The sequence below is a fragment of the Anabrus simplex genome, chromosome 1, assembly GCF_040414725.1.
Source record: "Anabrus simplex isolate iqAnaSimp1 chromosome 1, ASM4041472v1, whole genome shotgun sequence".
NCBI classification, from domain to species: Eukaryota; Metazoa; Arthropoda; class Insecta; order Orthoptera; family Tettigoniidae; genus Anabrus; species Anabrus simplex.
In genome coordinates this window covers 912,802,858-912,817,282 of record NC_090265.1, presented here as the reverse complement: position 1 = coordinate 912,817,282, position 14,425 = coordinate 912,802,858, and the positions used below count along the sequence as shown (strand labels likewise).

The 14,425-nt window shown below is 40.6% G+C and overlaps 1 protein-coding gene across 1 annotated transcript in view; it reads right to left on the bottom strand.

Annotated features, from left to right (window-relative positions):
- The window catches only part of sbm (sobremesa), a 336,672-nt gene that overhangs the window by 170,552 nt on the left and 151,695 nt on the right, over positions 1-14,425 (bottom strand). The window contains exon 4 of the mRNA XM_067148406.2: positions 8,000-8,242. Within this exon, the coding sequence (XP_067004507.1) occupies positions 8,000-8,242 (243 nt within the window). The remainder of the gene's footprint in view (positions 1-7,999; positions 8,243-14,425) is intronic.

Below are 14,425 nucleotides of genomic sequence, written 5' to 3'. Positions count from 1 at the left end.
GATTCATATTATGAATTATGCGTGTAAAAAGTGCAAAATTCACTTATCATTGAGAAATAGAGACAAATCTAACGTAGAAGGGATAGGGATACGACAAAAAGTAATAGGACCAAAGGTGTAGATCACCCCGAATTGAACAGGGAATGTGCCATCCATTTTGTGATAGGACTTACCGTTTATTTACGAAATACCTCGATACAACGGTCTGCACCGTATTTAAAAGTGCCTCCATATTTCGATATTCTTCGGAGATAAAAAGTGAAAACTTAAATATCTTGGAAGTTTTCCGTCGGTTACAGGCTAAAGCGTATAATTTTGCCAAATTCCAATTTTCTACTTCATCTGGTAGATTGTGCCGCAATCGATTTTGGGGGAGGGGAGTAAAATTAGGACTTTCAGGAAACTAAAGCAAAAAAATATGCAGATGGTCATTATTCCCCATTAAACAGATAGCAGCATGAAAAGTTAGCCAAAATAGTCAACGTACAAACACACGGACGTTATGATTTTATTTACATAGATAGATAAGGAATCTGCTGCACGAACAACAACTTCTGGGCTACGACCACTGGACTTAGCCTGCATAACCGACCATTCATGACATCTCTATTATTAATCCTCCTGTCGTAAAATTGCACATGAGAAAAATGTATTAGAAATGGATTTCCATCAAGGTTGGTCTATTTCCAGTTAGATTGGTCTTGTAAGTTATAGGTATATTGTGGGAGACTACAATCACTGTTTCGGTTCTCTATAAACCCCCAGTACATACTGGGAATTTGAAATGGTATGGACCTTAAAACCTATCTTTGGAGAGGTGGGTGTTAAATATAAAGTTTGGTTGAAATACATTCAGTAGTTCTCAAGTTACAAGAAATGCGCTTTACACGCACCCGCTTTTGAGTTAAATCCGTTGGGATTTGTGCTGAAAAACCGTTCGTTAATAACATATTCCTTATTAATCCTCCCATCGAAATGATGCACATGAGAATAAAGTTTTAGATATTGACTTCCATTAAGGATGGTAGATTTCCATTAATTTTGGGTGTGCATATTTTGTGGGAGTGCAAAATCATAGTTTCGGTTTCGGATAAACTCCCAGTAAATTTCTGTATTCAACCATAATATCGGACCTTAAACCTACGCAAGGATAGGTGGATTCTAAATATTAAGTCTGATACAAATATATCCAGTGGTTTTCAAGTTATAAGAACTCAGACAAACAGACACCAAAGCTAAAAAATTATGCAGATTGTCATTATTATACCTGAAACGGATTACTGTACGGAAATTTCGACAAAATAGTCAATGCACAGACATACGGTCGTTATGAATTTTGTTTATATAGATTTATTTATTCGTTTATTTATATTTATTTATTTGGTATGGCAGAAGAATACAAGTTTAAAAACAATGGTAATAAATACACCTATATAGGCCTACAGTACATATTTGGGTAGTCTTAAAACATTCAGATTGAGACTTAGATCACATGATGTAGTAGTGTCAGAGTTGAATGTCTAACATGCTTAACCATTTTACAGCTTCATCTGTGGCCTCGTGGGTGTCCTGCGTTATTCCGTTGAACGTCCGGACTGGGCAATCTATAGCGATATGTTGGAGGAACTGGGGCACGTCTGCACTGTCACAGTAAAGGTTCTCAGTTTCCCTCCACTTATGCTTCCAGTATTGACATCTGCCTTGTCGGGTCATTACGGATTAATGACCATCAGACTTTCCCGGATAGGTTGAAACCAGGAGGACGGTTAATTGGATCGAGGATTAAGCCTAGTTTGTCTGGGTTTGAAGTGAACCACATATTGCTTCACGTCCATAGGTTTAAAATTAAGGTACCCTACATGAGATCGCCGGGTGGTGCTAAGAAAACAACAACATTGGATGCTCAACCTAAAGCTCTGCTTTTGGACATCCCGGCAATTAGAGGATAGACTACTATTACTATAAGAATGGCTGACTGGATGCAAATAAGGTACAGCCACAGCATACGGAAAATCACGGGAAACCATTTTCAGGGCTGCCGACATTGGAGTTCGAACGCGCCAACTCTCGAATGTAAACCAACTGTTACAAGGATCAAACCACACACCCAACTCACCCGGTTTTCAGCTACCGTTATCAGGCATTTTGAATTGATGCTATTCAAGCTGCCAAAATATCAACTTTGATTTTCCATTTTACTCTATCAGATGAAGCTCAGATCCAATTCTCGTGAGACGTACTGTACAGTGTGTTCGGAAACAGCGTGAACCGAGTATATCAGCGTTACAGGGTTGGTCATGCTGATAAATCATTTGAAGGAAATAATTCAATATCTCACACCGTTGTCATTTTATTACCTGCTGAAGTTACCCAATCGGATCACTTCGCGGGCGAATTAAGCTTGCCATCATGCTATCCTTAGCTGAATTCTTTGCTAGATTCTGTTTCCTAGTAAGTTCCTTCAATTTCTTCTTACTTCCACAGCCACTTATAACTCCATTTCTTTCCATTCTGCACCTCCTTCCTAGTCTCTTTATTTCTCTGTTGTAATAAAGTGGGTTAGCCTCCGTGGCTCAGGCGGCAGCGCGCCGGCCTCTCACCGCTGGGTTCCGTGATTCAAATCCCGGTCACTCCATGTGAGATTTGTGCTGGACAAAGCGGAGGCGGGACAGGTTTTTCTCCGGGTACTCCGGTTTTCCCTGTCATCTTTCATTCCAGCAACACTCTCCACTGACATTTCATTTCATTTGTCATTCATTTATCATTGCCCCAGAGGAGTGCGACAAGCTTCGGCAGCCGACACATTTCCTATCCTCGCCGCTAGTGGGGGCTTCATTCATTCCATTCCTGACCTGGTCGAATGACTGGAAACAGGCCGTGGATTTTCAGTATGTACAGTGCATACGCAAGGTCATTCTATCTCATCAGATAACTGCTCCAAGCCACCCAGATATTTTTCAACAATTAATTATAATACTCCCACTGATTTTACTGTAAAATAATTAGTATTACATTTAGGATACGTGAATTGATATTTCACCCAAGCTTCTTTGAAATTTTCCTAGTTCTCTTGTTACAATAAGCCGCTTGTGACATGGTAGTCGAGAGTCCCGTTATTTTAGGATCAAATCTATCTAGTAACCTGTGTCGGTGTGATGTTTGTAACGGTGTTTGTAGTTATATTTACCCAGCATTAGGAAGCGTTCTGTAAGTTATGTTATAGGAACCATTCCCGCATTCGCCGGCAATACAGCTCAGAAGAACCAGAAAACACACTGTATGATAACTGAGGGCTAGACTTGAACCTACTATATTTCTACCACACTGCTTAACTAATATTTCTATAGCACTTCACTCTTGTCCGTGGCGGAGTTCACACCATGCCCAAATTTAAATTTTCTCAAATTTAAGTTCGTGTTAAACTTACAGTTGTGTCTTGTCAACATGTTCGAGACATATCAATCCCACGATCCCATACATGGTGTGGGAAAAGTGACGGAAGAGGGAGATAGCCTTTATTGTTTAGAGTGTACTATGTGACTATTTTAGCAGTAGAGGTGTTTATGTTTCCGTATAACCTGCTTCTAATCGTCGAAATCACATTACAGTCGTATGCTAAGATATTTTGCCGTAGCCCCATAAGGAGCTTTCCTATGTTCATGTATAAAGGAAAATGAACCTTGCCGTACCGCACTGTAGGAATGTGTGTTCGTATAACGCTTTAATATTTTACTATCTCCTACAGTATAATGTATTTAAGGTTCATTTTCCTTTATAGGTAGCCTAAGCATAGGAAAATGAACAAAACGAAAATTGTTCTGATGGACTGCATATTCAGTCTTAAGGTAAGTAATGAACAGGAAGAGCAGTGTGGGATACGAGGTTTTGTTTCTTAAGCGACGATAAGTAAGAGCAAATAACACCGGGTTTAGGTGGCAACCGATGGCTCGACGCACATTCTACACAATTTCTACAACGCACTTCAATTCATCAGCCCGCCGGCGAGCTCCAGCTGACTTCCTGCATCGATAGTGCTTCGTCACACTGTCGCTGAACACTTAATTAAGAGCTTTTAATTAGCGTGAATTTGGTTATCGACTGGGTAAAATAAGTAAATAAATAAATAAATAAATAAATAAATAAATAATAAATAAATAAATAAATAAATAAATATAAATTAATTAATTAATTTTTCAACAAGTGTATACTGTATACTATACATAGTATTTTTACCACCCTACCTTTCAATCTTTTTACGTGTTTCTTGATCACAAGTAATCGATGCTTCTGTTAGGAACTTGATACACTCCTTGGGCAGTGTCTAGATCTTCGGTTTGGAGGGCCCCGCTTTCGACTTCCGTTCGAGTGTGTAGTTTAGCCGCATCTGGTTAGTTTCTCTAACTCAGGGTCTGTGTGTTTGTCCCTATACACATGTCCTCATACACCCACATCACACAACACTGCCCACCACCATAGAAATATACAATAGCTAACACTTTCCTTCTCATAGGGTTGGCGTCAGGAAAGGCATTCGGCCGTAAAAAAGGGCCTTGTAAACATTTTCGAGACAGATCAAACCCATGATCCCACAAATAGTGTGGGAAAAGTGGCGGAAGAGGGAGATAGTCTTTATTGTTGATAGTGTACTATGTGACAAAGCATACTGCTACTTAAAAGCGAGTATCGAAATAACAGTATAATACTGGTAAGTACATTAATGAAACATACAATATGTTATAATGTGAAATAGATCGTCGCCATAAGACCTACAGTATCTGTGTCGGTGCGACGTAAAGCAAATTGTAGAAACAAAAAATAACGTTAAATAGAGATAAAATTGTTCCATATAGTAACAGTAAAGTTTATACATACCGATATTTAAAGTGTCACAGCTTAAGAAATTTAATTTTTGGTGCTTTAGATCAGTCTTGCGACTGAGTTGAACACTGAATTTTTTATGTATAAGAGAATTTACTACTGTATTACCAGTCAATGTTCATTGCGTTTCAACCTATCTACTACTGAGCACACCGCTCTTATGACGAAAATACTCCATGATGAGAAAAGTGTGAACGGGACTACTATTCTCTCAAAGATCAGTGGAAATTACATCATCGCGTTTCTTTAACTGGCTATTGTAATCCATAAAGTGTCTCGGAACTTCTGTTAGTCCATATTATCATCCCGTGAACAGTCCACGTAAAACGGAAATAATTTCTGACGGGTGTCCATGCGACTAACAACTTCAAGTGAGCTGTCAACTTGGTAATTCCGCTGCTCTGAAGCCCCGTAATTGAGTTGTCCGGAAACTTCTCTTCTGTTAGTGGACATGAACTGGCATTTAAACGCTACAGAGTCAAATGTGTGAATACAGGAGCTATATCAGCAGTACGAAATCGCTCATTGCCACGATACATACGATACACGGTTTGTTTAGAAGCCAATCACTTTCAGCTTTCAGCTTATCAGTTAGTCAAAACGTGGAGATTCACAAATTAATCTATATTGGGTGGACGCGACAATGTCTACAAAATCAGGCTTCATGATTTGAATCGTACGGTTATTTATTTATTTATTTATTTATTTATTTATTTATTTATTTATTTATTTATTTATTTATTTATTTATCGTGAGGCTTTAGTGATGGGAGTGCCCGAGGACATGCTCGGCTCACCTGGTGTAAGTCTTGATGTCGGATGATGATGATAATGATGAGGTAGGGAGAGGGTGAAACCTTACTGCTGTCGTATAACACCAAGGTGTCTTCTCTAGGCTTAACGTCTCAATCCGACAGATGGATCTCCATCAACAGCTTCACTCCATTTAACACCGCGGAGAGGTTTGGAATTTAATCAAGGCTTTCGGTATGCAATTAGTGATAATAAATGGTATGATATAGATGTTGATTCCCACAGGGAACCTGAAATATTTGTCCCCAATGAGTTAATTTATAATACCAATATAAATGGTCCGTTACTGGACATTATAAATTTTCCAGCTAACTCATTCCTGGTTGCCAGCGTATCGCCCCAGAGTGCTAAGTTGGGCTCCTCAGTTGGCAAATAGTACACCCATCAAGACGCATGGCCACTGCCTACCATTGAGGCCACTGCGTAGGCTACTTGGAGCCACCGGCAGTGCGAATGCACTTTGAGAGACTCTCTGAGACTGAGATGATGGTACCATAACGGTTATACTACAAGACGGACAATAACTGCGCAATTCAGAAAAGGTCGAGGAAGTGTCCACTAACCACACTACGCGAATTCCGTAACTTGCCCCTCAGGTAGGAAAACGGGTCCATCCGACTAGCTTGTAGGCAGAGAAGAGCATGGTAGTGGTGAATCTAGCACCAAGAAAGTAAGCTACTGAAAAGTGCTGTTAGACGTTTAGGATAGTGATAATGAAAATGGAGAACAGTGTACAAGTAATGCATAGTGAAAAGGGTCAGATACTCCTACTTTATAAAAACTTTACATTCAGACATTATTGTAAAGTGAAATCTACTGGTGATCAGGGTTGGAGATGCTCGAAAAAGTATAACTGTAATGCCAAACTTTTAACACCGGGGAGTGACCAGGTTTTGTCTAGGCGCGTGGGAAATCACACTAATAATCCATCTTGAGAAGAGTACACGCGTGCACAAAAATGGTGTCCCGATATAAACAAAGTATGGTATCCTCTCACCTCCTCAATTAATACTATGTTGCAGGAATCCATCCCACTACAAGACTTTGATGTGATTGAAATGGGCACAGTGGTGAATGTATAGCGATACACACACTGTGCCTTCAGTACTATTATACACGTTCAATCTCTTCCCCTCTTTCTCTTACTGGAGTAGCCTTCAACACTACTCCTTAACTCCCTCCCCTCCTTTTCAGTTCTGGAGTGTAGCAGTGTTGATTGTTTATGTTGGGACACCATTTCTGTGCATGCGTGTACAAAGAGACTCTTACATTCGTACCAAAAACTGACAAGAAAATCAAAGAACGACATCCAGAAGAAAATTGTGTAATGGCAAAATGGTGAAATATCTTCTGAATAACAGTACTTTCAATTGAAGCTCGTTATTATAATATGGTTTGCTGATGTGTTGCGGGGAGTGGCTAAGAGAGAATCACAGGTCTGCTGCAAGTTGTGGGGTTTGTGTACGGGTGGTAAGGGCAGTTTTGGGCAAGTTGTGGAGTTCGGCTGTTGAGCAGGTAAAAGTTGCGTAGTTCGTGTGCGCCGGTACTAGAACACTTACTGACAAATTTATGCGGGGAATTGGGGAGGGGGAGGCTAAAATTTTTAGATTTACTTAATTCGCTTCATGTCGACTTATGAATGTAAACTCTGGCCCATGATGTGTGTACTAAAATGAAGAACGTCACTTACGACATAACGGCACCACTGCGGCAGACTTACGACAATCAGGGCAGAAGTTACATGGTGTAAGAAGTTTCTAAAATTGCCAAATTTTGCCGCACTTAATATAATTAGAAAAAAAATCGTGTGTCTATTACAAGCCTGGTATAGCTCTTGAACGGCAGACCCTTTGACGATGGTAGGCTGCATTATTATTATTATTATTATTATTATTATTATTATTATTATTCAACCGACTTCAAAACTTTCACGGCCTCACTGTTAATAAGATGAGAGAAAAGTGTGACATTTAACCGGTGGGATAAGCGTAAAGCTATATTTTTTTGCTAGGGGTTTTACGTCGCACCGACACAGATAGGTCTTATGGCGACGATGGGATGGGAAAGGCCTAGGAGTTGGAAGGAAGCGGCCGTGGCCTTAATTAAGGTACAGCCCCAGCATTTGCCTGGTGTGAAAATGGGAAACCACGGAAAACCATCTTCAGGGCTGCCGATAGTGGGATTCGAACCTACTATCTCACGGATGCAAGCTCACGCCGCGCGCCTCTACGCGCACGGCCAACTCGCCCAGTGATAAGCGTAAAATAAGACGTCTCTGTTCAGGAATAGTAAACTGTGTACTGACTTACCTATGGCGAGCACGGCCACCATCTTGACCACAGTGCCAGGCGGTTCACACTCTGACACAAATGCTTCAACAGCGTACTGGGCAAAACTCAGGCAGATGATAGCCATCTGAGACGGCTTGAGGACTAGCGTGGATACCCAGGAGAAGAGGAAGGCCGGCACACAACCGAACGCATCCATGAAGTAAGCGTATTCCGCTCCCGAGCTTGTGTTCATTGTCCCCAGCTCTGCGTACGCCAGGGCTCCTGGAACAAACCAGAACAAATGTGCGTTAAGTATCTGCACCTCTTTGTTAACCTGAAAATAAGCAGATATTTAGCATTTCGACAGCTTACTTTTAAAACCTCGTATCTGGCAATGTTCTTTCTACCCATTGTTTTCCTTAAGATTGGTCACGCCTCCCAGCCACATATTGATATACAGCCCATCAGAACAATTTTCGTTGTGTTCATTTTACTATGCTGTTGTGTAAAGGAAATTGAACCTTTAATGCATTATACTGTAGGAGTGCGTAAATACGTGATGCAGACAACATCCCTACTATTCGGTATGGTAAGGTCCATTTTCCTTTACACATCAGCATAGGAAATTGAACACAATGAAAATTGTTCTGATGGACTGCATATCCATATGTGGCCGGGAGGCGTGGCCAGCCTTAAGGAAGATAATGCGTAAAAGGAGCATCGGGACATACGAGGTTTTACAAGTAAGCCGTCGATTTGATCGTTTTTATGCTCATGGATAGGGTCATTCGAATTTCTTTAATGAAATCGTGCTGAATTCTTGATTATAAATATGGGAAACAATTTCGAGTAGCGAGGGAAAGTACTTGGGTAGGTAATTAAATTTCTTGAGTATGAACATTCATGAGTAGAAAAGACAAATTATTCGACAATGGCGTCAATGAACGTTCAAGTCAATGTGCATGGTGATGGTTATTTTCTTAAACCAAAGGAGTCGGAAAATTTTGGTACAACGTTGAGGTCATTTCCACACCGTTAGCTAAATAATTAGATGATAAGCTCATTTTCAGTGGCATGGTGAACTATCCAATAAACTTGCGTGCGTGCATACTTATCCTTGCCGGTGTTCAAACAGAATTGAACTGAACGAGAACGTGCAAATGGTTGATGAGCACTTGAAGACAAGCCACGTCATGACGCAATGTTTCGAGTGAGAATCACAGAATGAACAAACTAACGACGATGTGTTCAGCGCCCGCGCCTTGGTCGGTAGGATACGAACTTCACATACGAATCACAGAATAGAAGCAAACATATGCACATTCCCGTATTTCTGTATATCTTCGTATCTTCACCAACAATGTTACGCGCCCACGCTTTGAAAAAAAAGTAATAAAAGTCGGATAACCGTTTAATGCACGATTATCTCTCTAGTTGCGACCAATTTTGCGAGTAAATATAAAAATTCGTATATGGAGCCGAAATGTCAAAATTTGTGTGTCAAATTATATTTAAATTCGTAACACGTGTCTTATATGCCTTTATCCCATCATATTTCACGCTTTTGAAAATTTCGCGACTTTCACGAATCGTGAAATTTGACGGTCCCTACTCATGGAGTCAAGGAAAGTTCAAATCAATGTGCACCGTAATGGTTATTTTCTTAAAACAAATGAGTCGAAAAATGTTATTACAACGTCGAGATCATTTCCACACCAACATCTAAATAATTAGATGATCGGTATGTAGGATATAGAATGCCTACACACAATATTGAAGGATGTAGTAGTTCTTCATTTTTCTATCAGCATAGCCTGAAGTCTAAAGAAAAATGCAGCTTTCGCTGATGTCTAACTCCTTTATGGATAGGCCTATTGATAGTAAAATACTGTTATGGGTGGCGCTAAGTAGCAGCATTAAGGATGCGGCCAGTGCTAGCCGATGCTGCAGGTGCATATTAATGGCACTCTAGAGCACTTTCTAGACAAGAACTTAACGCTTCCGAAATGAAACTATTACTATGTATAGTTCATGTGTTGAAGTCAATATGTGTGTACTGTTTACGATTTTTCCCAACACTAATTTCAGGGCGTCAAAATTCAAGTTAATTTCGTCTAAAAACCTAGTCCTCTAAGTAACGAATTGTCTGATGATCTAGTGGTAAATTATCTTATCTCTCATATCATATATCAAATATCATGGTTGCTTTAGGTATTAGGAACATGTATTAATGAGTGCGAGAGGGGCAATGACCTGGATATTAGGTTTCTTAAAACAACAATCGCCATCATTATTATGATCTTCATGATATAATAGGTGGGAAAATATTGTCATAAATATTACTTTCCTCCAGATATTATTTTGTGTATGCATATAGAGCTTGAAAAAATGTAATTGCCCGCTTAATTACATTTCATGAAAACTCATAGGGGAATATTAATCTCTTTCTCATGGCTCAGTCAGACAGCAGCTATGTAGTGAGAATGAATGCATATCACAGCATACGCAAAATTTCCTCTCGCGTTGTTTTCAGTAATTTTCAATATATTTGAGTATTATTGATTTAGGAAGTGTTCACGGAGTTCATTTACCTCTTTTTTAATTATTCATGGACTTTTCCATCAGACGTAGACGCTGTCGCTTGAATAGAGAATAGAGCACGTTGCGCCGTGACATACACACTGTATGCAACTCTACTAGCAGGACGTCACGGCGGGTTGCGTTAGTTTTGAGGTTACAGCTTGGGGGAACTACATTTGCCTATACTATTTATCTTTAATTTCAAAAGAATGTACGTGCAATTAATATAATCACGTCCGTCCAAAATTGAAAGAAAGAAAGAAAGAAAGAAAGAATAGAAAGCAAGAAAATGTATGAGCATTTACGAAAATTAATTCCTGCACCCAGGGTAATGCAAATTGTAATTTTAATGCTGTTGTTGTTGTTAGGTCTGTTGTGTGCTTGTAGTTATTCGGGTTTAATAATTGAAGAATTAGTCTGGGACTATCTCAGTACTCTCCTTTAGTCAGTGTGATAATCTCACGTACTACAGTCACTATTAGTATCGGGATTCGATTTACATATCTCAGAAACTTGTAGCCACTCCGTCATCCCAAGAGCAGATGTAACGTTCAACAATGAAGCGGCGTACATCTATGTATATACAGAGTGGTCGAAAACAACGTGAACGAGTATATGAGCGTTAGAGGGTTGCGTATCCTCATAAATAATATGAAAAAATAATTCGATATCTCGCGCCGTTATTATTTTATCAGCTGTTGAACTTAGCCAATCAGATCGCTTCGCGGGCGAATTCAAATGACGTTTGCGAGGCGGTGTTGCTAAATCTTCACATGGCTTAAGATCAGCTTGAGCACCGGTATGCACTGGCTGGCATCCACCTGGACAGATACCGTAACGAAAGAGACTCATTTCTGCAGCGTAATGTCGCCATTGATAAGATGTGGGCACGAGTCTTCGAGCCTAAATTAAATCGTCAATCGAATGAATGGCATCACCCAGGACGGCCACCCATTGACAGGAACCCATTCGGATGAAGCTTATGTTGATTTTGACATACGACTACGAGGGTTTTATTCTTACGCACGCTGTGCCTGAGAGACAAACCGTCAGGTGGTAGTAGTGATTATTGTTTTAAGAGGAAGTACAACTAGGCAACCATCCTGTATATAACACTAATCAGAGAGAAAAATGGAAGGGATCCGACACTTCGAAAAGTGAAGGTATCTGCCAAAGAAAGGCCAGAGCCACGAAGAGCGTCAAAATGAAAGACTCCCTAGGTCTCGGAAACCTAATAGCGTCGGGGTCGGAAAATAACAAGAGTTGACCAAGGAAAGTCGGATAGGATGGATAAAAGTGGGGAGCCTGGCACAAGTAAATGGAATCAAAATTTGTCTAGCTCTTATCACAACGGTGTCATATAGAGGTCTTGGAACACCGTCCGTACCCACCAGACACGACTCCTTCTGTCCGAAGTTGACGGAACCTCTCCGAGGCCGCCGATTTTCTGACGTGGCATCTGTAGAATACTCCGTGCAGTAGTGCGCTCCGTCAACAGAGAACGCCGTGTCAACGCTCCTCTCCGGCTTCCCGACATTTGGCAAAAGGGAATAGACTTTTCGGGTGACTATATTGAAGGAATGTAATCCAACTGTGCTTGTTAGTTCATTAAATATTGCGTTCTATTAACATTGCCAGTACTTTATTTACAGCCCTCGTAGCTAAGATCCTATTCATCCTTATCCTAAAATTAAACATGTTTTTATGAATAACCACCTATTCGTTCTCCCGACAAAGATACAAACAGACAAAAATCAAACTGAACCCGATATAGGCTATTATTTGTTCTAGGCGGTATAAAAAAAATGAAATATCAGGTTGCTATTCAAAAATTAAAGAAAGAAAGAAAGAAAGAAAGAAAGAAAGAAAGAAAGAAAGAAAGAAATAAGGAAAGAAAGGAAGAAAGAAAGAAAGGAGGAAGGATGGAAAGGAAGGGTGAAAGTAAGGAAAATTTTATAGACAGAGGAATTAATCTAACTAGTTTAACAAATTGATGCTAAAACCTCATTCCTTACTTACTACATTTGCTGATAGATATAAATCAACCGGGCGAGTTGGCCGTGCGGTTAGGGGCCAGCAGCTGTGAGCTTGCATCCGGGAGATAGTGGGTTCGAGCCCCACTGTCGGCAGCCCTGAAGATGATTTTCCGTGGTTTCCCATTTTCACACCAGGCAAATGCTGGGACTGTACCTAAATTAAGGCCACAGCCGGTTCCTTCCCACTCCTAGGCCTTTCCTATCCCATCGCTGCCATAATTCCTATCTGTGTCGGTGCGACGTAAAACAAATAGCAAGAAAAAACAAAGATATAAATCGTCTTGACGTGCTAATGGATGAAACTCGAAAACTGTACAGGTAGGTTACATGAAGTTAGAATCCTATCAATTACATCGTGCATCCTACTTTGCTTTCTGACCGCCCCTACTTCCACAGGCTTGCAAAGAATTCAGGAAAACGCTAGGTTAGAACCTTAATTTCAAACATCAGGGACCTATCTAATCCAAGACTCGAGTATTCTACAGACATTATAACAAGACAAAACCCCATGGCGCTACAGCTCTGGTGGGACTTTGCCTAACAAGAAACCGCTGCTCAGCCCAAAGGCCTGCACATTACTGTACGAGGCGACGCATGGTCAGCATGACAAATCCTTTCGGTCGTTATGCTTGGCTTTCTAGACGGGGACCAGTATCTCATTGTCAGGCAGCTTCTCAATCGTCCTCACGCAGGATAACTGGACCTCGAACCAGCCTTCAGATCGAGGTCAAAATCCCTGACCTGCACATGAATCGAACCTGTGGTCTCCCGAAAGGGGCAGGCTCACTACCTCTAGACCTCCAGGCCAACCAGATATTATTGGCTTTATGGCCCAATAACTACTTCTATGATTTTCGGAGACGCCGATATGACAATTTTTTCTCCATGAAGAGTTTTTGATATACCCATAAATATACCGACACGAGTCTGGCGTGCTTGAACATGTTTAAATAAAAATGGACTGCTGTGGAATCGAATGTTCCAAATTGCACTCAGAAAGCCAGCGCTTCTGCCTCTGAGCCACTCCGACTGGCACCGAGCACAGAGATAACCACTCTATTCCTCTTAGTGCGGAGGTTACAAAGAGTGAAAACCTTTACCTTACTCTCCTCGAAGGGCTTTCATGGTCTGTACCATTTATACGTGCACGATGCTAACGATCGAAGTACTTCCTATCCCCTAATAGGAGTTAGCAACAACTCAAGACTCAGGGTCCATTTGTGAACGTTAAAACCGTATATTAGTGCACGGTTTTAAGGGTGTATTTGAGGAACTTGAACTCTTTAATCAGTGAAGAATTGTAAAAGTCTGGGGGTGTTTGTCTCATTTGCTAGCCAGAAGCCGGCGGTGGTTATCACAGAGTATATCTTATCACTGCGCATGTCGTGTCTATCTCGACACTGTAGGGGTAGTTCAAGGTCAGAGAAATCCATACAAGCTCTGGTTTCTACAACACACGTTACCACCGGCCACGCAGAGCACAGTTCTCCCATGGATTCGTAATTAGTCCATATGAGAACTGATGATTTTCTTTTATCAGAGAGAGAAATGACGAATTGCGATTCTCCTCTCTGTCCTGCTTCTCTCATTTCACATCTCTTTAATCTACAGTTCCCTCCTGACAACGCTCACAAACAAGATAATCTAAAAAACTAGCGTATGGGGAGCTATAATAATTACAAAATTAATGAAACCTTATCTCAACATATACTGGGGGACACAAGCTACCTCATACAGTTGTATATCTAGTTGTATAACTTCTCTGCGTTTGACGTCTAGTGTTTGAACTACCTCAAAGTTCCTAATCTGTGCTGACAACACTTTGAAAACGAGTCACAACGTAGAAATC